The sequence below is a fragment of the Leucoraja erinacea genome, chromosome 5, assembly GCF_028641065.1.
Source record: "Leucoraja erinacea ecotype New England chromosome 5, Leri_hhj_1, whole genome shotgun sequence".
Lineage (NCBI taxonomy): Eukaryota > Metazoa > Chordata > Chondrichthyes > Rajiformes > Rajidae > Leucoraja > Leucoraja erinaceus.
In genome coordinates this window covers 96,511,882-96,537,024 of record NC_073381.1, presented here as the reverse complement: position 1 = coordinate 96,537,024, position 25,143 = coordinate 96,511,882, and the positions used below count along the sequence as shown (strand labels likewise).

The window sequence follows — 25,143 nt, the reverse complement described above, 5'->3', positions numbered from 1 at the left end:
TGAGACAATAAATCCCTTTGTCTCATTGTCTCCCAAGTGACAGGCAGAGAGATTACTGGGATAACTTTGAAGTAAGATGCCATTCAATGACATTGTTATGGGGCGAGGCAATAAAAAGAGAGAAATAGCCAGTCACATCTTTGTAAACAAATGACCTATGTTTTTCCAAATGACAGAGAAGCAGCGAAAGCTAGGGTGGTATTGGAGATTCAAATGGCCAATGTTTTCAGATATCTTGTACCATGTAAAAAAAAAGGAGATGCTGCATTATGTGGAAAGACTAATGTCTGTGGAAAGGGGACAAAAAAAACTATTTAAGGCAACAATCTGTTGTAAAAGGTGGCTGGGACAGTCATCTTGTTTCCCTCCCTTCACGGCCGATGTTAAGTAAAGTTTTGAAGGAGAAAACAGCGTTAATAGCTGCGAAATAGTATTGAGCTTTATAGACAAAAAGCAGTTGCAAAATAGAATTAATGAATGTCAACCAGCTAACGTACAGAACATATCTTGTAAAGGGGAATCTTGTCACTAACATACCAAACCTGATAAGCACAAGAAGACAGCATAATTCTGTCACCAGCTAACGACGACATACCTGTAACATACCAACCTGAAAGCACAAGAAGCAGCTGGTCAGAACCAAACCACCTGGGAGAAACCTCCAAACCACATCCTCCCATCAGGTTAAAATGTCACAGCAGTAGTCAAGGATTAGACGACTGATGTTAAAGCACCCATCCCTTTTCAAATGGTCACGAGTTTGCTCCACATTACTGGCTGTGGGAATCACTCCAAATAGAAATTGTCTTTTGAGAAAAAATGACCTGCATTAGAAACATGGTTGCAGAAATATTTAATTGTGAGCCTTGTACCACCGACAGTCACAAGTTCCTTGGAATCCAATGTGCGCGGACAATCCTGGGTGCAGTCTTCACTGCCAGTCCGTCGCCTGCTTTCCAAACCAGATTTTCAGTGTGGAAAAAATATATATATTCAGCTGCCCAGGGCAGATTCATTGGCCCAAGTGTGCAGATATAGTCAATCTTCCTTTAAAAAAATGATTTTATTCCTCTTCGCTCTCGTTCTCTGTGTGCAAGTCCTCTCCGGAGTCGTCACTGACTTCTTTATCAATGTTCATTTTTGGGTCATCCGCACGCTCTTCTTTCTCTTCTTCCCAGTTTTCCTAAGTTTAGAAACATTGGACATTTGGTGTTACAAAATTCCCCACAGTTTATCCACCGTGAAACTATGAAAAGTGCCCAAAAACTATACATTTTAATTTTACATGATTACCACCCTGTTGTAGCTTTACAAAAAAGTAGCTTTCATTTTTTAGTTTAATTTGGAGATATAGCGTGAAAACACACCCGAATCCAGCAATCCCCACACACTAGTTCTACCTTACACACTGGGACAAATTTACACAAGCCTAAGCTTCACCCATCAGCGTTTTCCACAGATGCTGCTTGACCCGCCGAGTTACTCCATCACTTGTCTCTTTTTAGAAACATAGAAAATAGGTGCAGGAGGCCATTCGGCCCTTCGATAGGGGACAATCATGGCTGATCGTCCCCTATCAATAACCCGTGCCTGCCTTCTCGCCATATCCCTTGACTCCACTAGTCCCTAGAGCTCTATCTAACTCTCTCTTAAATCCATCCAGAGACTTGGCCTCCACTGCCCTCTGTGGCAGGGAATTCCACAAATTCACAACTCTTTGTGAAAAAGTTTTTTCTCACCTCAGTCTTAAATTCTCCCCTTGATTCTAAGACTGTGACCCCTGGTTCTGGACTCGCCCAACATTGGGAACACTTTTCCTGCATCTAGCTTGTCCAGTCCTTTTATAATTTTATATTTTTCTATAAGATCCCCCCCCTCATCCTTCTAAAACTCCAGTGAATACAAGCCTAGTCTTTTCAATCTTTCCTCATGACTGTCCCGCCATCCCAGGGATCAATCTTGTGAACCTACGCTGCACTGCCTCAATCACAAGGATGTCCCTCCTCAAATTAGGAGACCAAAACTGGACACAGTACTCCAGATGTGGTCTCACCAGAGCTCAATACAACTACTTTTGTGTGCAAAGTAATTAAGCGATGGCCAATTCACTCCTGAGCACCCACCGAAGCAAGGGTGAACCACCAAGTGGGAAATTAGTCTTATCCGATCGTTGCAAGAGCAATCCCATCAGTATCATACTCAGTCTCCTCTTTTAAAGGGTGAATTCTATGAGGCGTTTAAGGAGTGGTACAGTGTGGAAACAGGCCCTTCGCCTCAGCTTGCCCACACCGACCAACTTGCCCCATCAACACTAGTGTCACCTGACTGCGTTTGGTCCACATACCTCTAAACCTTTCCTATCCATGTACATGTCCAAATGTTTGTTTTTTTAACCGTTATGATTGTGCCGTTATCTAAAACATTATTTATATGTCCTCAACAGCACAGAAACAGGCCATCTCGGCTCTTCTAGTCTGTGCCGAACACTTACTCTCACCTAGTCCCATCTACCTGCACTCAATCCATAACCCTCCATTCCTTTCCCGTCCATATACCTATCATCTCTCATCTTGATGTACACCTCTATAAGATTCTCCCTCATCCTCATGCTCTCCAAGGAATAAAGTCTTAGCCTGCTAAACCTCTCCCTAACGCTCTGGCCCTAGAGTTCTGGCAACATCCTCGTAAATCTTCTCCTCCAGCTAAACAGCAACTTCCGATAACAGGGTGACCAAACTGCATTAATGATTGTGAGAAACTTGCATCGGATTCGTGATCCTCCATCAACTCATCTTCGGAGTTTTCACCTTCCGATGATTCTAGCACAGAAACAAAATCAATCAGTGTCAGTGTACAGCAGCACAGGCAGTATTTTTACAACCCCTTGTCCATTGTCACGCACCAGGATGGAAGGGAATGCTGCCGTAGGCGTCATGGGGTGGCTGATAGGGTATTAATGAAAAACAATCATATTATTAACAAACATTTGAGGGTAAAGAATCGGGCAGGAATTTGGGAGAGTGTTTTAAGAGCAACTTCTTTAATAGTTGTGTAGAATTTCCAGTGGAAGTGGTGGAGGCAGGTTCATTGGTATCATTTAAAAATAAATTGGATAGGCATATGGATGAGAAGGGAATGGAGGGTTATGGTACGAGTGCAGGCAGGTGGGACTAAGGGGGAAAAAATTTGTTCGGCAGGACTTTAGGGCCGAGTGCTCTAATTGTTAAATATGGTTATTGGACCCTTGTTCAGACTGATTGTTCAAACATTGGGGTAAAGGGGCAGGGGGGAGTTTTAGGCTGGCTTTCCAACGGGAGAAACATAATGTCCATGCAATGGAGTCATTAGTGAACCTCTTGGACCCACAGGCAGATTGTTATATGGGGGGGGGGGGACCATTGTGGGCATCCATACCTCTTCCACAGCTGGCAATGGACCATTGGTACATATTTCGTTAGCCAGCTCTGATTTGTTCTAAAACCTTTTCATTCCTGCTACACCCCCCCCCCCCGATTGTCTGAAAAAGGGTCGACCTGAATCGTCACCCATTTCTTCTCTCCAGAGATGCTGCCTGTTCCGCTGAGTTACTCCAGCATTCTGTGTCTATCGTCGGTGTAAAACAGCATCGGCAGTTCCTTCCCACACGTGACAGGTTAATAGAAGCACGGAGGGTTTTGATGGATGGATGGGTGGGTGGACAAAGGCCAGAGTTGAAAATGAGACGGAAAAAAATGGTGCCAGATAAGAGAGAAGTGAAATGCAAAGCCAGAGGGAGGAACATAGGTGGAAGTGGATGGAGGGAGGGGACAGTGGAAGAAATGTGTACACACTGGGATGGGGGTGCAGAAAAGGAAGGGGGGGGGGGGGGGGGGGGGGTTGGGGAAATGGTCTCTGGCTGGCAGTTATTACATTTCATCTTTTTTTTCCCTTATTTTGAGGAAACCATTCACAAAGGTGGTCATTTTTAGTTTTATATAAAGGAACAGTAAAACAGTAGTGAGTTTGCAAGTTAAATGCTGCGAGGTACACATAACATTGCAGTGTTACTGTGTTCTTTTATTCAATCCGAGCTGCCACAGGGAAGGCAGGCAGAAAGCGCAAAGAAACTTGATCTTGCATCTCAGTAAAAATGACCTGCAAAGTTAGTGTCAAACTTGCGGCCTGTCAATAGATGCATTATCAGCCACGCACTCTGTTCCAGAAAATGCCTTTCGTTTAGTTTGTCACGTGTACCGATGTACAGTGAAAAGCGAGACACAGAATGCTGGAGTAACTTGGCAGGACTGGCAACGTCTCTGCATAGAAGGAATTGGTGACATTTCGGGTCGAGAAGGGTGCGTTTCGGGTCCCGAAACATCACTCATTCCTTCTATCCAGAGATGCGGCCTGTCCTGCAGAGTTACTCCAGCATTCTGTGTCTAGCTTCAGTGTAGACCCACATCTGCAGTCCCCTCCTACAGTGAACATTTTTTTAGTTGCATGCTATCCAGCCAGCGACAAGATTATACATTATTACAATCGAGCTGTCCAGTGTACATACAGGACGGGAAGAACGTGTAAGGTATAGTCCAGTAAAGTCCAACTAATTGTATAAAATATGGACAGCAGAAGTCTATTATTCTCAATTATTCCACAGCATCGTGAAAGGTACAATTCCAATAGTGGCATTTATTCCAGTTGTTTTACTCTCCTTTCTTCCTAGCTATTATCAGGTAATTGAACTCTCCACTCACCAACCAGAGTATGGTCCTGACCTCCCATCTGCCTCGTTGGAGAACACTGAATTATCTTTAATCGTTTATCGTTCATCTTGCACTAAATGTTGTACCCTTTATCTATACACTATGGACAGCTTTATTGTAATCATGTGTAGTCTTTTCCTTTGACTGGATAAAACAAGCAAAACATTTTTCTCTGTGCCTCTACACTGGAAACGTCACCTATTCCTTCTCTCCAGAGATGCTGCCTGACCCGCTGAGTTACTCCAGCACTTTGTGTCTCCCACCAGATGCCAATGCCTTCAGTCCCGAGCCCCCAAATTTCAATTCCTCAACCTACCCATCCCTGCATCCTGCCATTCCTTAAACAAAAACAAATTCTCCACAAAACAAGCCCCACCCACGTGTGACTTTTCCCACATTCTCCTTCAGTTCCATTATAGCCCCCATTGCACACGCTTCTTGTTTGCTATGACCTATTAACAGCGCATTCACATGTGTGTGACTGGGCATTGTTACTTTAAACAAACTGCAATATCTTTTATGAACCACAATATCTTGTATGATCTACAATATCTTGGTACGTGATGATAAACCAGCACCAATACCACAGTACATTTTTCTTTATCTGGTCTTTCTCTGTAGCTATAACACTGTGGCAATCGGTCTCCTTTTTCTTTGCACCATCCGCTGTATGTGCATTTCACACACATATGGCACAATTTGCCTGGGCAGCGGCAAAAAGTATTTCCAATGCAACTGGGTACATCACAATAAACGTTAACTGTGCTACCGAGAATGCAAGACACACAGACTCACATGGACACACACACACACACACAATGTCCACTGTTCGTGCTTACCTTCTGCATAAACTAGTTTTGCTGTTTGGTTGACGGTGCTTGCATCCTGCACACGCTGTGATGCTGCAACCTAAATGATATCAAAACATCCACTAAGTTCACAAAAGTTACACTGGCAATCACAAGAATGTACATTCGAGCCAAGCAGGACCTTCATGATAAACAAGAGGTGCAAGGGACACTGACGTACTTGATTTATGGGTTAAATTTAATAGACCTTTCAGGAAAATAACCTGGAGCCATTATAGTGCTTTTGAAATGTCATTATCTTCATGTAAGAATTGCAGAAGTCTATTTGTACATGCACAAACCTGATAATCTACTTTTGTTTCCGTACTGTTGAGGTGAGGATAAAATAGACCAGAAAGCATGGAATACCCCCCTTACTGGTCTTCAAGAGAATACAATATCTTTAGAAGAGCGTCTCTGGATAAAAGGAATGGGCGACGTTTCAGGTCGTGACCGATGTTTCGAGCCGAGACCCTTCTTCAGAGGATGAAGGGTCTCGACCCAAAACATTGCCCACCCCATTTCTCCAGAGATACTGCCTGTCCCGCTGAGTTACTCCAGGTTTTTGTGTCTATCTTCAGTTTAAAGCAGCATCTGCAGTTCCTTCCTATAATATCTTTACATCCGCCTGTGAGGACAGACTTGGTTTAATGCCTAATTTGAGGTAATGCACTGCCAAGCAATGTCCCACTTTCTCAGCATTACATTACGGTGTCAGCCTGGACTACGACCAAGTCTCTGCAAAGTAAATTGACCCCTTCAACCTTTAACCCAGGAGGCAGAACATTATAACAGAAGCAATCAAGAATGGATGAACCAACCCACAGCAGATATTTGAGATGCTGCCAATTGACGTCCTGGTAGCTGGACACTGCATCCTAACAGCCGCCCACTGTGCAGTCCTCTTAGGGCGGCACAGTGGTAGAGTTGCTGCCTTACAGCGCCAGAGACCTGGGTTCGATTCTGACTACGGGTGCTGTCTGTATGGAGTTTGTACGTTCTCCCTGTGAGCGCGTGGGTTTTCTACAGGTGCTCCGGTTTGTATGTTACATAGACAATAGGTGCAGGAGGAGGCCATTGGGCCCTTCGAGCCAGCACCGCTGATTCATTGTGATCATGGCTGATCATCCCCAATCAATAACCCGTTCCTGCCTTCTCCCCATATCCCTTGATTCCACCAGCCCCTGGAGCTCTATCTAACTCTCTCTTAAATCCATCCAGTGATTTGGCCTCCACTGCCCTCTGTGGCAGGGAATTCCACAAATTCACAACTCTCTGGGTGAAAAAGTTTTTTCTTAAATGGCCTCCCCTTTATTCTAAGACTGTAGCCCCTGGTTCTGGACTGGCCCAACATTGGGAACATTTTTCCTGCATCTAGCAGGAAATGGCTTCTGTAAAATGTCCCTAGCATGTAGGATAGTGCTAGCGTACGGGGTGATCGCTGGTTGGCGCGGACTGGGTGGGTTGATGCCCAGTTTCCACATCGTATTTCTAAAGTAATACCTTTACGACCCACGGGTTATAGATAAACGCAAGCAAGCGCCATAAATTGTACCGCACCATGGATAAAATGATCGACACCTTGACCACTACACTATTTTAGCGCTTGCTTTTTGTGGTGCACAATGATTTAGACTTCATTTGTCAGAGCTATTCAAAACTGTTTGTGTGGTTAGCAGAGTCACAAGCTACAGGCCGAGGTCAACCTGCACACTATTCAAGTAGGCAGAAGATTGACAATAAAAGGCTCATTAGGCTAAGTATGTGGTAATGCACCTTGGAAGGCAAACAAGAATCGGAACACACAAATGCTACGATGAGAGATTAAAATGTACGAACAAATGCCTGAAATCACCGCGCAGAGAGATTACCTACCGAAGAGAGCAAGTAGAATCATTTATAAGAGAAGGAATGTGTGATGTTTCGGATCTCGTCCCGAAACGTCACTCATTCCTTCTCTCCAGAGATGCTGCCTGTTACTCCAGCATTTTGTGTCTATCTTCGGTTTAAACCAATATCTGCAGTTCTTTCCTTCACAGAATAATTTTTTAATTCCCTGTGGCATACAATAATAAGTTACGCTAGGCCCTAAATACAGTCGAATTACTATGAGGGGAAAGAAAGAATCACAACATTTTCCTGGATGTTGCTATGACTGAAGAATCTTAAGCATTAAGAAATATTAGCCAAGTTGGAACTGTTTTAGCCAAGTTGGAACTTTTTTTAAAGCGTAACCAACAACATTTTTACAGGATGTCGCCACGACTGAAGTATTTTAACCACAAAGATATATTAGCCAGTCTGTTTTCTATGAACAGAATAGATTGAATCAGATATAAAAATATTCTAAGAATCTAGCTTTGCTTAGAAAATCATCAGGGGTCCCAGATTTAGAATAATGGGTGGTATTGGAAGAATGTCGAGCAGGGAAACCTTTTCCTCAGGGCCTGGTGGCAGGGGTCTGGAACTCACCACAGTAATGTTTTAAACGTACCTGGGTATGCACCAGAGACAAAGTGGAGACTTGGGAACTGAGATTGGGCTGTATAGCTATTCTCCAATTTTACGTAACTAACCTTGACCCCCCCCCCACTCTCTTCCCTTTGCCCATTTCTCATTTTCCCCCCCCCCCCCACCCCAGCTACACAAGTTCATACGTTCACATGTCATAGGAACAGAATTAGGCCATTCCGCCCATCGAGTCCACTCCGCCATTCAATCATGGCTGATCTATATCTCTCCCTCTCAACCCCATTCTCCTGCCTTCTCCCCATAATGGACACCCGTACTAATCAAGAATCTATCAATCTCCGCTTTAAAATACCCACTGACTTGGTTTCCACAGTTAATTCCACAGATTCGCTCCCCACTGGCTAAAGAAATTCCTCATCTCTTTGCTAAAGGTACATCCTTTTATTCTGAGGATGTGCTCATTGGTCCTAGACTCTCCCACCAGTGGAAACACCATCTCCACATCTACCCAGGCCTTTCACGAATCCTCAGGCTTCACAATTTGCACCACTTCTAGTATAATCTCACACCTTATGTCTTTTCACCTCCAGCCTGTGCCCAACCATCTGCCTAAGATCACCCCACCCCCCCCCCCCCCCCCCCCCCCCCCCCCCCCCCCAAGCTGTATCACCTATAATTTACCAGGCTTTATGACCCAGGCTCCACCCCCACCCCCCCCCCTCTCTCTCTCTCTCTCTCTCTCTCCACCCCCCTCCCCCTCCACCCCCCCCCCAAATTTAGGTAACTACCCCAACCATGTATCTAGACACTGTCCAACCCGCTGAATTACTCCAGCACTTTTCAATCGTTTTTTTTGTTAATACTAAATGTCGGCCATCTATTGTTTTGAGATTGTAAATGGCTTTCCTTTCCGCTGAACGCCATTGGGATCACGAGTCTTACCTGTGCACTGAGGAGATAAAGCTTGCCGTGCAAGCGAGACAGCTTCTGCAGGGTCTTCACTCTGCTCTCCATCAGCTGGTACAACACGCCGAGTTGTGGCACAAGGTCAGGCAGCTGCAGAGTCAAATCATCCATGTTAGCGCACACGCCCAGGAGCAGCCACAGCAAAGCTTGGCTAAAGTGAAAGCACACTGACCGATGAGGTTCCACATGTACACAGTATTTAACAAGTGCTGTGTGTAGGAAGGAACTGCGAATGCTGGTTTAAACCGTAGACATACAAAGCTGGAGTAATTCAGTGGGACCGGCAGCATCTCTGGAGAGACGGAATAGCTGACGTTTCAGGTCGAGACCCATAACCCACGAGTGGTGAATCGCTGGAGTTTAGAAGGATGAGGGGGTACATCATTGAAACTTACCGAATAGTGAAAGGCCTGGATAGTGGATGTTTCCACTAGTGGGAGCGTATAGGATCTGAGGACACAGCCTCTGAATGAAAGGACGTATCTTTAGAAAGGAGATGGAAAAATTTCTTTCTGAGGGAAGAATTTCTTTCTGATGGTGGAATTCATCGCCTCAGACGGCTGTGGAGGCCAAGTCATTGGGTATTTTTGCAGATTCTTAATTAGTAAGGATATCAAAGGTTACGGGGAGGTGGGTGAACAGCACCTCTCTTCCGTAAATGTAACCCGATCTGTATATTTTTACAGCATTTTGTATTTATTGTTGATTTCCTGAATCTGCTGTCTTTCATTTCTGGATCTCAAACTTCTAAACACACAAATGGATGGCAGAGCTGCTACCTAACAGTGCCAGAGACACGGGTTCGACCCTCACTGCGGGTGCTGTCTGTGCGGAGTTTGCACGTTCTCCTTGTCACTCCGTGGGCTTTCTCCGGGTGTTCCAGTTTCCTCCCACATTCCACAGACATGCAGCTTGCAATTTAATTTTGTAAATTGCCACCTAACGCGTAGGAGCAAAATTGGGACAGCATAGAACTAGTATTCACGAGTGATTGATAATGTGTGGGGACTGTGGAACAAAGAGCCTGTTTCCGCGCTGTATCTCCAATAACACACCTGTACGCTGGCAGACATGGCGTTAACAAGATATGGTCTTGCACATACGCACATCAGCAAGTTCTCTCTCTCTTTAAAATCAACTCCGTCCATGCATCACACGACCGCGTGAGTAGCCAACTACTCGCAACCTCTCCTCTTATCCCCTCTCTTTCAGGCAGAAGATACACATGCTTGTAAACAGGTACCGTCAGATTGAAGAGCAGCTTCCACCTCGCTGCTAATCAGACTTTTGAAGCAAACATCATATGGCAAAGGCGTAATGCTCAACTTGCTGTTCCCTTTCGTTGCGGCCCTTGCTCTTTTTTAAATCTGCATTTACTCTGTAGGTGTAATACAATATTCTGCACTCTTGCCTCCTTAGTCTCGTACACTACCTGCACAGCACGGTGGTGCAGCGGTAGAGTTGCTGCCTTACAACGCCAGAGAGCCGGGTTCAATCCTGACTCCAGGTGCTGTCTGTAAGGAGTTTGTGCGCTCTCCCTGGGACTACCTGGGTTTCCTCCGAGTGCTCCAGGTTTCTTCCACATTCTAAAGTCGTTCAGGTTTGTAGGTTAATTGGCTTCTGGCTAGTGTATAGGGTGATCACTGGTCTGTGTGGACTCGGCGGGCCTGTTTCCACTCTGTATCTCTAAATCAAACCTAATGAACTCATGCACGGTCTGATTTACCTGGATAACACGTTAAACAGTTTTCACTATCTCTGTAAACGTAACAATGCCAATGTCACAAAATGATAGCAGACGATAAGTCTAAATATCGACTATGTTTTCCTCTATTCAATCCGACCTGCCATTGGGAGAGCAAGCAGAAAGCGCGAGGAAATTAATCTTGCACTTTAAAAAAATAAACCAGAAAGCCACTGTTGATGCTTCATGGCTGTCAATAAGTGCATTATCAGCTTGTCTTCTAACTGTTAATAGGCTACAAGCCAAAAGATTTCATGTTTTAAAGGTGAGTTTATACATACTATATCACCTGGAAAATCAGTCTTGATTGAAAGACTGATTTCATTGAAACAGCAAGGAGATAGCCTCTTCATTCCACTGAGTCCACACTGTCCATCGATCACCTGTTCACACTAGTTCTATGTTATCCCGCTTTCACATTAATTCCCGACACAACTGGGGCAATTTACAGAGATACGCAGCATGGAAACATAGTTCAGCCCACCAAATCCACACCAACCAACCATCGATCCTCAGTTTACACGAGTCCTGTTATCCCATTTTCGCATCCACTCCCTACAAACTGACAGCAACTTCTGAAGGCTAATCAACCTACAAACCTGCACGTCTTTGGGGTGTGGGAGGGAAACCGCAACACCCGAAGGAAACCCACGCACGCGGTCACAGGGAGAACGTGCAAACGGTCAGGCAACTGTTCTACCAGCTTCACCATTGTGCGCCCCTAGCCAAGTGCAACATGCCTTTGCTGACACAAAGTGTTAACGTCCACGGTTGGCGCTAGCTCTAAAGTGGTGACTCACTCACAGCGAAGGGAGCGATGATCATCGTGTGATAAATTGTGTTTGGTTTTCAGTTTGAGGCGGGGGTGAAACGCAGGAGAGGATGACAATGACACGAGTTGGTCAAGCTGACCTGGCTGAGTTAGCAGAAAAGACAGGAGGTGAGCAGTGGTAGAAGGGAATTCATGACACTCAGCAAAAATGTATCCCAGTGTGGAAAAATCCCAAGGGGTGGACTTACTGTAGATAAAAAGGAGGCATGTTGGGTGAAGACAGTCTTTAGCCACCGGACCATTAACAAAGCACTAGGAGTAAAAGAAAGGGAAAAGTCATTAAATATGAGCAAAAGCCACAAAACAATCACAGCTAATGACTAAGACCAAGTTGCATTGAAATGGAGTATAGTTTTGAAATACAGCGTGGAAACAAGCCCTTCGGCCCGTCGAGTCTGCGCAATCCAACACCAGTTCTATCCTACACTCTAGGTACAATTTACAGAAGCCAATTAACCTACAAACCTGCACGTCTTTGGAGTGTGGGAGGAAACTCGAGCCCCCGGAGAAAACCCACGCAGTCACAGGGAGACTGTAAAACTACGTACAGACAGCAGCCGTAGTCAGCATCAAACCTGGGTCTCTGGCGCTGAGAGGCAGCAACTCTACCGTTAGGTCACTGTGCCGTCTACGAGAACTGAGATGCACTGATCCCTAAGCTTGTCAGAATGCAGGGGATATCTCAAAATATACAGCTTGTCCATGCTATAGGAGCAGAAATTCCATCCAACCTCAGCACTACAATTCGGTCTTAAAATTAAACCAATTCTTCCCTCTAGATATCAACAGATTAAACCATAGCCCACATCTGCTGATCTTCGTTTTGAGCTGGCAGCCATTTGCCAGAGAGAACCAGTGTTGTTATAACTGTTGCAACTTGTAACACTGGCAAAATCATTGTGATTTTCATGCTCTCTACAGCTCTGCAGTGATGACTCGATAAGGACTGGCAATCTATCACTAGGCTGCATGGCTGAATACAGAAAACCCTCACTTTAACGGACAAAGGTATGGGGGGGGGGGGGGGCAAGAGAGTGATGGTGTCTGTTATTGCTGATTGTCTGCTTTTACCGAGCGGGAGGGGTAAAATCTAACCCAAGGCTGTGAGGGTGCGCTGGGGGACGGGCCCAGTACTCTCTGGTGCAGCGGCAGAGTTGCTGCCTTACAGCGCCAGAGAGCCGGGTTCAATCCTGACTCCAGGTGCTGTCTGTAAGGAGTTTGTGCGCTCTCCCTGTGACCACGTGGGTTTCCTCCGAGTGCTCCAGGTTTCTCCCACATTCTAAAGTCGTTCAGGTTTAGACATAGAAACATAGACATAGAAATTAGGTGCAGGAGTAGGCCATTCGGCCCTTCGAGCCTGCACCGCCATTCAATATGATCATGGCTGATCATCCAACTCAGTATCCCGTACCTGCCTTCTCTCCATACCCTCTGATCCCCTTAGCCACAAGGGCCACATCTAACTCCCTCTTAAATATAGCCAATGAACTGGCCTCAACTACCCTCTGTGGCAGAGAGTTCCAGAGATTCACCACTCTCTGTGTGAAAAAAGTTCTTCTCATCTCGTTTTTAAAGGATTTCCCCTTATCCTTAAGCTGTGACCCCTTGTCCTGGACTTCCCCAACATCGGGAACAATCTTCCTGCATCTAGCCTGTCCAACCCCTTAAGAATTTTGTAAGTTTCTATAAGATCCCCTCTCAATCTCCGAAATTCTAGAGAGTATAAACCAAGTCTATCCAGTCTTTCTTCATAAGACCTGACATCCCAGGAATCAGTCTGGTGAACCGTCTCTGCACTCCCTCTATGGCAATAATGTCCTTCCTCAGATTTGGAGACCAAAACTGTACGCAATACTCCAGGTGTGGGAGGTTTGTAGGATTGGCTTCTGGCTAGTGTATAGGGTGATCGCCAATCTGTGCGGACTCGGCGGGCCTGTTTCCACTCTGTATCTCTAAATCAAACCTAATGAACTCATGCACGGTCTGATTTGCCTGGATAACACGTTAAACAGTTATCATTATCTCTGTAAACGTAACAATGCCAATGTCACAAAATGATAGCAGAAGCTAAGTCTAAATATCGACTATGTTTTCCTCTATTCAATCCGACCTGCCATTGGGAGAGCAAGCAGAAAGCGCGAGGAAATTAATCTTGCACTTTAAAAAAAATAAACCAGAAAGCCACTGTTGATGCTTCATGGCTGTCAATAAGTGCATTATCAGCTTGTCTTCTAACTGTTAATAGGCTAAAAGGTGAGTTTATACATTCTAATTTCACCCAAGGCCGGGAGGGTGTGCCAGGGGATGAGCCCGGTACACACGCTGACTCCATACTGCTCACTCCCTCCGCTCCCACAAGCGGAAGCTGCTGCCACCGGGCACCAGCTCACTGGATAACTGGAGGAAAGGTGCAACGGGAGTCTTGGTCTGCTATAACCAAAATCTGTTATATAGAGGTCCGTTATTGCAAGGGTTTACTGTATTTAGAACAAGAGGCATCTTAAAGCCAGAGTCTCTCTCAATGTGCTGACAGGAGCTGGCAGCACTTTGATGCAATCGACTTACGGCTGAACACTACCAACTCCAATGTCCAGGTTGCACCAGGGACTTTGGGCTTTGTTTAGTCTTGCACTATATTGGGTCTTTTATTTATTGAACTTTTTGCAGTTCATTTAATGTATTATCTATCGAGGACTGTTGCGCTGCTGCAAGTAAGGATTTAATTGTTCCATTTCAGTACATATGACAATACAACACTCTCAGCTCTGGATAATGGTGCCAGAAACTCTGTTAATCCTCCAGACATAAGAAGCCTAATGGCCCTGTCCCACTTAGGTGATTTTTTTAGATGACTACAGGCAACTAGAGACTGTCGCCTGTATGGTCGTGAGTCGTCTCCTCAGTCGCCCAAAGAGTCGTAGCATCTTTCTGGTCGCCGCTGGATTTTCAACATATCGAAAATCTTTCGGCGATCGTGGGTTTGATACCAATGAGCGTAGCTTGACGTAGGTGCTGTCGTAGGTTGTTGCCAGGTTAACGTAGGTTGTTGCTAGGTTAACGTCGGTTGCCGCCAGGACGTCGTAGGTTGTCGCTGGTGCTGGCTTCGGTGAATTCCATTGTCGTATTCGCCGGCAGTCGCTTAAAAATCGCCTAAGTGGAACAGGCCCATAAAGGTACTAGCACCAGAACACAGCAGCATGACGTTTGCCGGCCACATGCCAAGTGCGCAGACACTGCTGGGGTACTGGACGATGGTTTGAACACCCGACCTGCTGTGCCACATCACCCGGTTAGCAAGCATGCAAAGATTACACAGCTAAAAACAGCAGTGGAATGGACAAAAAATATGAGCAAAATTAAAAACTCACCCGTAAGGATGACCTTGCAATCGTCTTGTGATCTGGAGGGGGAGGGGGAGGGTGGAAAAGAATATATTATAAAGTTGATGGCACATTGTCCGTCATCAATTACATCCACATAGAAGGGCAGGTGACCAAGCAGCATTATGTGGGGTTATGTTCACCTGCTTCCAGCTGTGTAGTCGGATTGGAGAGAATGGAAACTCAGGATGTTTCATCATGACATAAAGGAGGCTGTTTCAATTGAAGGAAAACATGCACCTCTGAACAATCCCATTCCCCTCACAATATTAACCCTGCAATCTACTCTTGCTGTGTTTCATTCAATTCTCTTGATTCTCCCACTGACCAATATACTCGGATCAATTCACAGTGGCCGGGGGTGCCATTGGTACTATCACAATGTTTAAGAAGCATTTAGACAGGTACATGTATAGGATAGGTTTGGAGGGATATGGGACAAATGCAGGCATGCGGGACTAGTGTAGATTAGACACAATGGTGGATGTGGGCAAGTTGGGCCGAGGGCCTGTTTCCATGCTGAATGACTATGATGGAATGAAGTCTAATGCAAGCACTATATTTTACATTATATTTACATTAAAAAATCAAGCTATTACATCCTGTTATTTGGCGGTGTTCAATTTTCTAGTACAATTCAGAAATATTAACTGCCATGGTAACAACCATGCGGCATTACATTGACACAATATTTACAGCCGACATGGTCAAACTGAATAGGCGATAAATCCATTTTTCATACAAAAAGGAAAGATCATCTCGAGCCAGAAACTTCACAACTGAATCACGCACAGCACAAACACCCCATGCATATCACTGGGTGGTGTTAAATCAACGATAGATGAATCACCGCAACTCCTCCACCCCTGCCCTTCATAATACAGCGATAGAGCTGTTATGCACAGACATGGAAACCTCCACCCAATTCAGCCATGCCCACCAAGTTGTCTTACAGAGCTTGTCCCAGTTGCCAGAGCCCGACCCAGATCACTCTACTTTCATAGAAACATAGAAAATATGTGCAGGATTAGGCCATTCGGCCCTTCGAGCCTGCACCGCCATTCAATATGATCATGGCTGATCATCCAAATCAGTATCCTGTACCTGCCTTCTCTCCATACCCCCTGATCCCTTTAGCCACATCTAACTCCCTCTTAAATATTTCTCTCTACACATACTGTCTAAGTGCCTTTTAAAAGCCATCATTTTTTCTGCATCTACCTCTGATCGTGCACCAACATACAGTAATTGCGTGCTTTCTAACTGGATATTACTGTGCAGGAATAATATCGTTACACGCGAGTACAACAGAACAAAGAAAAATCAGGCTATAATATGGGATATTTTAGTTGAATTTTATTGACCCGTGTACCAAGGTAGTGAAACGTTTTGTGACGTGCTATCCAGCCAGCAGAAAGGGAGCACCCATGGGTAACCCACACAGCCACGAGGAGAAGTTGCACGCTCCATGTAGGCAGCACTAAACGTTCAGATTGAACCTGGGCCTCTGACACAACGAGGCAGCAGCTCTACGAGATGTGCCACTGTGCTACCCTGAACACCGTGACTATTGTGTTGCTATCTGAAGCTCATTCACGTCACATACACATCACCCCATGAAAAAGTTGCCCCAAGCCCTCTTTAGATCTTTCCTCTTTCACATTCATCTACGCCCTCTAGTTTTAGTCTCTCTTATCCTGGGGAAAAAAAGGCCCCTTTCACCTTTCTATGCCCCCCAAATTTAAATGATTGTGGCTATTCACCGCTGCAAGGTGAGCTCACAGCCCCTCCTGCACTCCAGGGAAAAGTAATCCCCGTTTAACCAGCCTCTCCTTGTAACAATCTCGACCCCAATAAAATCCGTGTGAATCTTTTTTTTGCACCCTTTCCAGTTTAAGGACATCCTTCCTGCAGCAGGGCAGCCAGAACTGCACCCAGTACTCTATATGTGGCGTTATCTACGGCCTGTGCAGCTGTACGATGAACTTATATATCTGAACGACCTGCAACTGCGCACTTGAACAAGCAAAGCCACCCCCAACATTGTATTTTAAGACACTGAAGTGGTTAATCAGAGTGGAAAATCTGACACCATGGTGTTAAAATAACTGCACCTGCAAGACTATGTAGAAAGACCAGAGACACAAGAGGTTGCAGATGGTGGAATCTGGAGCAACAAACAATCTGCCGGAGGAACTCAGCAGCTGAAGCAGAATCTGCAGCTGAATGGTTTGGGGTTGAAACCTTGCATACTGGAAACACAGGAAGGCTGCTTGCCTCGAGTCTCCTTGATGTGGCTTGGTGGTAAATTTTGTCTGAATATACTGCTGTTGACTTCCTTAAAATGCCTTTACCATAAGGTTCTACATGAATTCCACTTGTTGTTGCACTTTTCTGTTAGGCAAACCTTACCTCATGAAGCAGCGGGACTACTGCTGTAACAGGTAACCTGGCAATGGTGGTCTTTATCAAGGCATCCTTCTTAATCTGGAGCACTTTCTGGACAAGGATAAAGAAAGGAAAATCAACGTTGCATTTTGTCACTAGGGGCTTGTGACAACCCCCAAGCTTCTCAAGCTATAAATACAAGCGCAGGAAATTACTTTGAATTGATTGTGGCATGGCCCCACTAGTTGTTCTGCAGACAATTGTTTTTCACTTAGTAAATAACAAGATGGGGAGCGCAGCTCACTTCAGCCTCCACCAAGTAGATTAAAGAAACAAAATGTCAAAATGGGCAGGCACGGCCTTGAATAACTCTATAGAAAATGACCATCCCTGCACAGGGTCTTAGATCGCCATCAAATCTAGAAATAGTTGGCAAGGGTCACAGATTCACAACCTAACTTTCTTTTGCATTGTATGCAACCACATTCCTTCTGAAGAGTCCAGACCTGAAACATCACTTAGTTATCCATGAAGTCCAGAGATGTAGAAACAAGGAATCACAGAAGCTGGTTTACACAACAGGGACACAGAGTGCTGGAGTAGCTCAGCGGGTCAGGGAACATCTCTGGGGAACATGGTCGGGTGACATTTCAGGTTGGGACCTTTCTTCAGTTGATTGTCAGGGTGTGGATTCCACAAAGGCACTGCCCCAACTCACTGGAGTTACTCCAGCACCTCGTTGTCCTTCCTGACACTTCAGGCTCCTCGGCATCTCGAGGCTACTGCGTGGAAAAGTGACAGGAAAATCTGTGCTTCATCCGGCAAGTCTGGATGATGTCAGGGCGGAAGAGGGGTGGAGAAGGAAGGAGGTGCAAGTGGCAAGACGAGGACATTGTGTTCTGAAATGCACCTCACGTGCTCGGTCTAAATTCATACTGCCTCCCACCTAGCTTTCTCCAGCGAGAAAAGTGCTCGTTTCCAGCAGAGTTGCAAGTTTGCTGCCTGCAAGTGTAGTTATTTCTCCATGGAAACTGCCTGAACTGCTCAGCATTTTCCTGCAGTTTTACAAGACAGTGGTACGCAAGGAATACTAATGTCTCCTCAGCGAACTGAATCAGTTCATCCAGAAAAGGGATTCCCGTTAAGATGTTTGGACCAACAATGTAGTCTTTTATTGACATTACATACCAAACCAAAATAACATTCCACCCCAGATTCCGGGCAATAATAACTCTGCTGCATATACCTTTCTTCCACACTGTCATTGTTTGTTTAGTTTAGAGGAGCAGGCTCTTCAGCCCACTGAGTCCACGCCGGCCAGTGATCAACCCGCACACTAGGGACAAGTTATAAATGCCAATTAAACTACAAATCTGCATGTCTTGGGAGTGTGGGAGGAAAGCGGTGCACCCAGAGAAAACACACAAGGTCATGGGGAGAACGTAGATAGCACCCGTGGTCAGTATGGAGCCCGTGGTCCCTGGTGTAAGGCAGCAACTCTACTGCTGCACCACTGTGCCACACTCCCAGTTTAAATAACCTGTCCAGTGGTGATTTTAATTTTCAATGTATTCAGATATTTATCTCAGGATAACTTGGTTGATTTTTGGTTCTCAGATCACAATTCTACTCGTGTATCTATTATCAATGCACCAACACCATCTGGTGGCACTACCTGGCTAAGACAGTTTTACAGCTGTCGAAATGGACCGTCTTGTCAGAGACATCAAACGCAACTTCTTAATGTCAATCTTAAAATTTTAAACTATGAGAAACAACTGAACTAAAATAACCCACACTCAATGAATTTGGCAAGATATTTTTGACACGGTGTAGTTTCGATTAAAGCATGGAAACAGGCCCTTCGGCTCAGAGTGCATGCCAACCATCAATCATCCATTTACACTAGTTCCATGTTACCAACTTTCTCAGCCAGGGACATTATACAGTGTCCAATTAACCTACATACCTGCATGTCTTTAGACTTAGTGTGTGGAAACAAGCTGTTAGGCCCATGGCGTCCGCACCCACTGGTGATCACCCCATACCATAGCACTATCCTATTTGAGCCAATTAACCTACAAACCCGCACGTTTTTGGAGTGTGGGAGGAAGCCAGAGCACCCGGAGAAAACCATACAAGGTCACAGGGAGAATGTACCAACTCGGCACAGTCAATGTCGAACCTGGGTCTCGGGCACTATTGAGGGCAGCAGCTCTGTGCCGCCTAAAATAACAAATTTGGAGAAATGCCCAATTCGACACAGTTCTCTCTCAAAACCTACAATCGTCAAGACTAGAGACTGATCCTATGGAAATACAAAACGTTGTCTATTCAAAGCAACTGACATCCGACACAACCAAAACCTTACATTTAGAATAGAGGAGTCGTTACTCTCTAGTCCTTGTACAAGCAACACAGCAAAGCTGTCAGCCTGTGGTAAGCCTCCTTTGTGCTTCACTTTCAATGCATCAATATCCATGGCAGACAGGCGCTCCTCAATGCTACTCTGAAAAAAAGAACAATCAACAGTTAAGCAGAGTAATAGTAAGATTAAAGGAGAACTTACCAGTTTGAAGTTTGATCTTTATTTTATGAGGAGTTACGTTGAGGGACTACGTGAAGAAGGCCGTCCAGGCGCACGCACACGCGCCAATCTTCAAAGCAGCGGTGTGAAATCACAGATGATATATAGCGAAGCATAATAGTAAGCTACGTGATACAAAACTTAACTTACCTTTGATCTTTATTAGGGTGCGAGCGGAGGGCACGTAGTCCCTCGACGCAACTCCTCATAAAATAAAGATCAAACTTCAAACTGGTAAGTTCTCGTTTAATCTTACTATTTTACTTCGGAGTCACGCGAGTGACTACGTGAAGATTTTAAAGCTTCTGTAATTTCAGGCCGTAGATTCAATTCCGGCGTATCACTGTATTTTGATTGACTCTATGGTTGAAAAACAGTCAATAACATACAACCATAACATTTGTTAATCAGTTAATGGTTTGTTTTATGATAAATATTATGTGTCCCATTTTAATCACTGGGAACATTTAATACTGAATCCAAAACAGTACCACCAAATACACCAGGGTCTGCAATCTCTCTGTGGTAATACTTGTAAACATCCTTTCATTTGCCCATCCTGCGGCCGCGAGGATATGGTCTATTGGAACGTCCAAATCCTTGGCCGCCGATGTCGAGATTAAAATTTGTCAGTATCAATTCCTGAATCCAATAGCACCTTCTTCAGCCATCTTGAAATTGTTTGTGTTGTCACTATTTTGTGTGTTTATTTTATGGCTGATAAATAATGCGGATTCTACACCTCTAAGGTGCTTGGTGGTCTCAATGTAGTGTTTCAAATATGTAACTACACATAGTCTTTGATCTGTAGGATATGCTGAAAAAAACAATTTACACCCCGAGACTCCTGGTCTGCTCTGTTTTAGCAGGTCATAGACATAGAATGTAATTTCCTCTGCTGTCATTCCCATTCTGTCTACCCGTAACTTGGGTAATGTTTGTACTCTTTGGGCTGAGACTAAAGCCATTAACATGACTATTTTCATAGTGATTTTGTCTAAAGACAAATTTGAGATGGGACTCCAATCCCTAAGTAGTGTGAGTACATCCCTCACATTCCAGATTTCCGTATTACTCGGTCTGGGAGGTTTAGCATTAAAGATGCCCTTCATGTATCTACAAATCAAGGGGTGTGATCCTAGAACCCGCTGTTCGGATGCTCTCGATAAATATGCAGAGAGGGCACTCCTTGCAGTGTTGATTGCACTATAACTTAAATTAGCTTCAAAATGTAATGTTGACAAGAATTCTACATCTGACGTGTCTGCAGTGTGGTAAGAAATATTTTGTGTTGAACAAAACTGCTCCCATTTCTTAATGTAAAAAATGTACTGCTTCTGGGTACTATCCCTCCAGGATCCTGTAATTACATCCATACTGCGATCTGATAAGACTTCTTCCAACATATGGCCTTTTTAGACTCTGCAAATCAATACGATCAGGTAAAGGATGAAAATCACCAGTTACAGGGTGCACAAGTAGATTTTCTTGTCTTGAGACATGTATTATAGGTTCTGTCATCATTTTTTAACACTAGTGGATACCATGGTTGTGTGGGCCAATCTGGAACCACCAACAATCCTGAAGCATTATCTTGTTTGATCTTCTGTAGACATCTACTGATCAGACAAAAGGGTGGAAATGCATATAAAACATTCCACCCCAATTTAAGGTAAACGCATCTACCCCTGTTGCACCTGGGTCTGGTTCCCACGAAACATATTGAGGTAACCGGTGGTTCAATCTGGATGCAAACAAGTCAATTTCTGGTTTCCCAAATTTTTTCCCAATCTTATGGAAAATGTCACGATTTAACATCCATTCTGTATTGTCATTAAATTTGCGTGACCTAGTGTCTGCATTTACATTGAATTTACCTGGTAGGTAAATTGCAGAAAACCTTAATGCACCAGTGCCACATCATGTTTGTTAATCTGTCAAATACTTCCGACTTGATTCCACCCATATGATTGACATATGCTACTGCCGTAGTGTTGTCAATCTGAACCTGTACATGCAAATTTTGTACCTTGCGGCAAAGGGCTTAAGCCCATGAAATACACTTAGTAATTCAAGATAATTAAGTTTCGAGCAAAGGTTCTTCCTCTGCATTCGATCTACCTCCACAGCTTGAGATGGTATCAGCATCTCCCCAACCTAGTGCACTTGCATTGGTTTGTAGGCTGATAGCTGGCGATTCAACCAGAATTTTTTCTGTAAGAACAATCACCATTTTTTATCCACCATTTTATATCATCAATTGCTGTGTTTGGTAGTTGCATGGGTCTATCAAAATACCCGGAATGTCTTTTAAATGATAATACCTTTGCTCGCTGCAGTTGTTGGTAATGCAGCAGGCCAAGCTGAACAGCTGGAAAAGAAGCAATTAGTTTGCCAATTAGGCTTGCCACTTGCCTGATTGGTGGCTGTTTGCCTGCAATTAGTTCCTTACAACCCTCAATTCGCTGCAGCTTTTAGTCCTTGGGTAAAGTCACTATCATGTGCTCTGAATTAATAGTGAACCCCAAGTAATTAATTATTTTGTTGGGTGTCAATCTAGATTTATCTGGACAGATAAAGAAGCCAAGATTTTGTATGTTAGTTTGACTTTTAAAACTGATGCTGTCGTTATTGCTTGTGTCTCCCACAATTAAAATGTCATCCAAATAAACCATTATCAAATGGCCTTGGGCTCTTAACAATGCTAAGATTGTTTACTAAACTGCTAAAACCAATCTAGGGGCTGAGGTTAACCCATTAGGCAATGCTTTGAATTGCCTCACTTGATTCATACAGACAAATTTCAAATATCTACAATCTTTACCATGCACAGTCACAGCGTAATACGCATCTTGGAGATCTATGCTTGCCATATACATTCTGTTGAAATTAACTGCAAAGCATTAGTAAATGTCTCCATTTTGAAATGTTTATACTGTACAAAAGGGTTGAGACTTGTAAGGTCTAAATGATTCCACAGCCACCATCCTTTTTTAGGTATAGAGAAAATACTAGATATGAACTGGTGGTTTTGATCTTGTTTTCTCAATTACCCCTTTTTTACTCAATATGTCAAGTTCTACTTGAATGATTCTAATCTCTTCTTTCTCGAGAAAAATTTATTCGTCTTGGAATAATGTTGAGTAGGGGAATTTTCATTTTGGTAGAATTCAATTCTAAACCCCATTATACTGCACAGTATATACGCATCAGATGTTATTTGTTGCCGTTCTTTTAGGAAGAATTGTAACCTCCCCCAATTTGTGAATAGGACACATCTGATATGTTTGTCTCAGAACCAGTACCACCTACCTCAGGATTTGCTGGTGTCACTTTTTGTACCTTGCCCCTTGTGGGAATACCATGTCCTCCACGTCCTGGGGTCGTACACCAATATCGTGTATGCGGGTACGAGCGGCTTATTCCTTCACCTGTTCCAGCCACCCTTCGGTATGGATGTTGCCTTCGTTATAGCAATTGTATATTAGATGGTTTACAGAGCCCTGCAAACTTAGGATGTATGTTAGGTCTTATCGCATTTTTACAAATACAGTTTATTTCAAAATGTGCATTACACATCATTCCCATAACATCCTGTTGTGACGTTGTCACATTTCCTTCTTCCAGGTCTCTGGCAAATTCCGTAATGCTTGACCCCATTAATCTTAGTACCCGCTGCAACCTCATTTCTTGAGTGCGTACTGCAGTGCCCATATAACTCCACACTTCACTGTTGACAGATGGGACTACTAGCAGAGCGCAATTTTGCGGGATTTCATATTTGTTCTCAATCTCATCCATCGTTGGTTCTTCCAAATGATGGGGAAGCAGGTAATTTATACTTCTGCTATATCCTCTGTTAGAGGTTGTCCCTTTTTTCTGGGACTAGAGAACGTTTGGGCCAGCCCTGGTACATTTCTTTTTTGTGTGAGCTCTGGTCCTTCTACGATTCAATGTCAGAATATTCTGGATATTCCTCCTCATAATGGGTTTCACCTGGCATTTTTCATCAGGTATTTCATGCAATGGCTCTCTGATAGGCCTACGCTTCTTTGACCCCCTTTGGGGTATCTCAAGCTCTTCATAGAGCCGTATACCGACAGCCCACTTTTGGGTGCTGCTCCATTCTGGGTCTCCTGTAGACCAACGTCTGTATTGTCTTTCAGACATTTCTGTTGCTGGCTCAGTGCTAGGCCAACATACATATCCATCTCCAACCTCTCCTGGGTGTTCCATGCGCTGGCTCTTTAGGCCCGCGTTTTTTTTATACTCCTTCTGGAGTTTGCTTTATAAATCATTTTACCCAGGAGGAATTCCAGTTGATAAACTCTATCTGACATGATTATAGTTCAGACTCATCCGAGTCAACAGGCCTATTATTTTCTTTATGGCCTTGCTCCCTGTGGGAGTTTCAACGGGACTTTTTTCTCCCGTGTAGAAATAGTTGGTTTCTCTACCATCGACTTTTTAGTCGGGCGCCCGCTACTCTCAGACATTTTGTCTTCTTGAGTGCTTACTGCGGTGCGCTTTCCATTATTCCTCCCAACTTTCTCCATATGTTAAGACTTGCCTGTGTTCTCTGCACGCAGTCTCCACGGAGAAAAGCAGCCTGAAAATGAAAGTAAAATACTTACGTTCAGGTTTTCTTTCACTCACTGCTTGGAGGTTCCGCACCTCCTACCGCGGGCCTAACGATCGCAGTGCAATGCATCTGACCAGATGATGCGCGTGCGCCTGGATGGCCTTCTTCATGTAGTCACTCACGTGACTCAGAAGTAAAATTTACAAGTATCTTTCTATACGTTCATAGATGACACTGGAAACCTATTAGTAATGCTTGTTCCACTTAATCTACATTTACTTCAGATATTCTCGCCAGTTTTGGATAGTTAAAATCGCACAGAAATTTGGCACTTTTGTAGCCATGAGCAAATTAAATTCAGACTGTGAGCTTCATTATTGAAGATACATTTTCTGCTCGAGTTCCAAATGAGATGTCTGCTCAAGAATTAAATGTAAACCTAATTTGGACACGAGCAACTGACACTCAACCTGAATGAAATTTGCAGTCAGGCCTCAGTCAGTTGAAGGAGAGGCTGCTGCTTTGGTTCATGCTCCAGCTATTCAGCAGCTTTCAGAAGACTTCATTGCAGACATTGGCTTCAGCAGCCCCACGTCCTTTGT

The 25,143-nt window shown here is 44.3% G+C and overlaps 1 protein-coding gene and 3 non-coding genes across 4 annotated transcripts in view; all 4 read right to left on the bottom strand.

Moving 5' to 3' along the window:
- Positions 1 to 1,061: 1,061 nt before the first annotated feature.
- Positions 1,062 to 25,143, bottom strand: part of wdr43 (WD repeat domain 43) — a 57,802-nt gene continuing 33,720 nt past the window's right edge. The window contains 8 exon segments of the mRNA XM_055636399.1: positions 1,062 to 1,183; positions 2,764 to 2,819; positions 5,582 to 5,651; positions 9,005 to 9,118; positions 11,793 to 11,856; positions 14,973 to 15,004; positions 17,397 to 17,483; positions 19,744 to 19,881. Coding sequence (XP_055492374.1) covers positions 1,064 to 1,183; positions 2,764 to 2,819; positions 5,582 to 5,651; positions 9,005 to 9,118; positions 11,793 to 11,856; positions 14,973 to 15,004; positions 17,397 to 17,483; positions 19,744 to 19,881 — 681 coding nt within the window. The 3' untranslated portion in view covers positions 1,062 to 1,063.
- On the bottom strand, positions 4,045 to 4,177 carry LOC129697766 (small nucleolar RNA SNORA31). The gene has a single exon (XR_008723574.1). It is a non-coding gene; the product is annotated as a small nucleolar RNA SNORA31 (small nucleolar RNA).
- Positions 10,847 to 10,978, bottom strand: LOC129697705 (small nucleolar RNA SNORA31). The gene has a single exon (XR_008723560.1). It is a non-coding gene; the product is annotated as a small nucleolar RNA SNORA31 (small nucleolar RNA).
- Positions 13,689 to 13,821, bottom strand: LOC129697706 (small nucleolar RNA SNORA31). Its single transcript, XR_008723561.1, has one exon. It is a non-coding gene; the product is annotated as a small nucleolar RNA SNORA31 (small nucleolar RNA).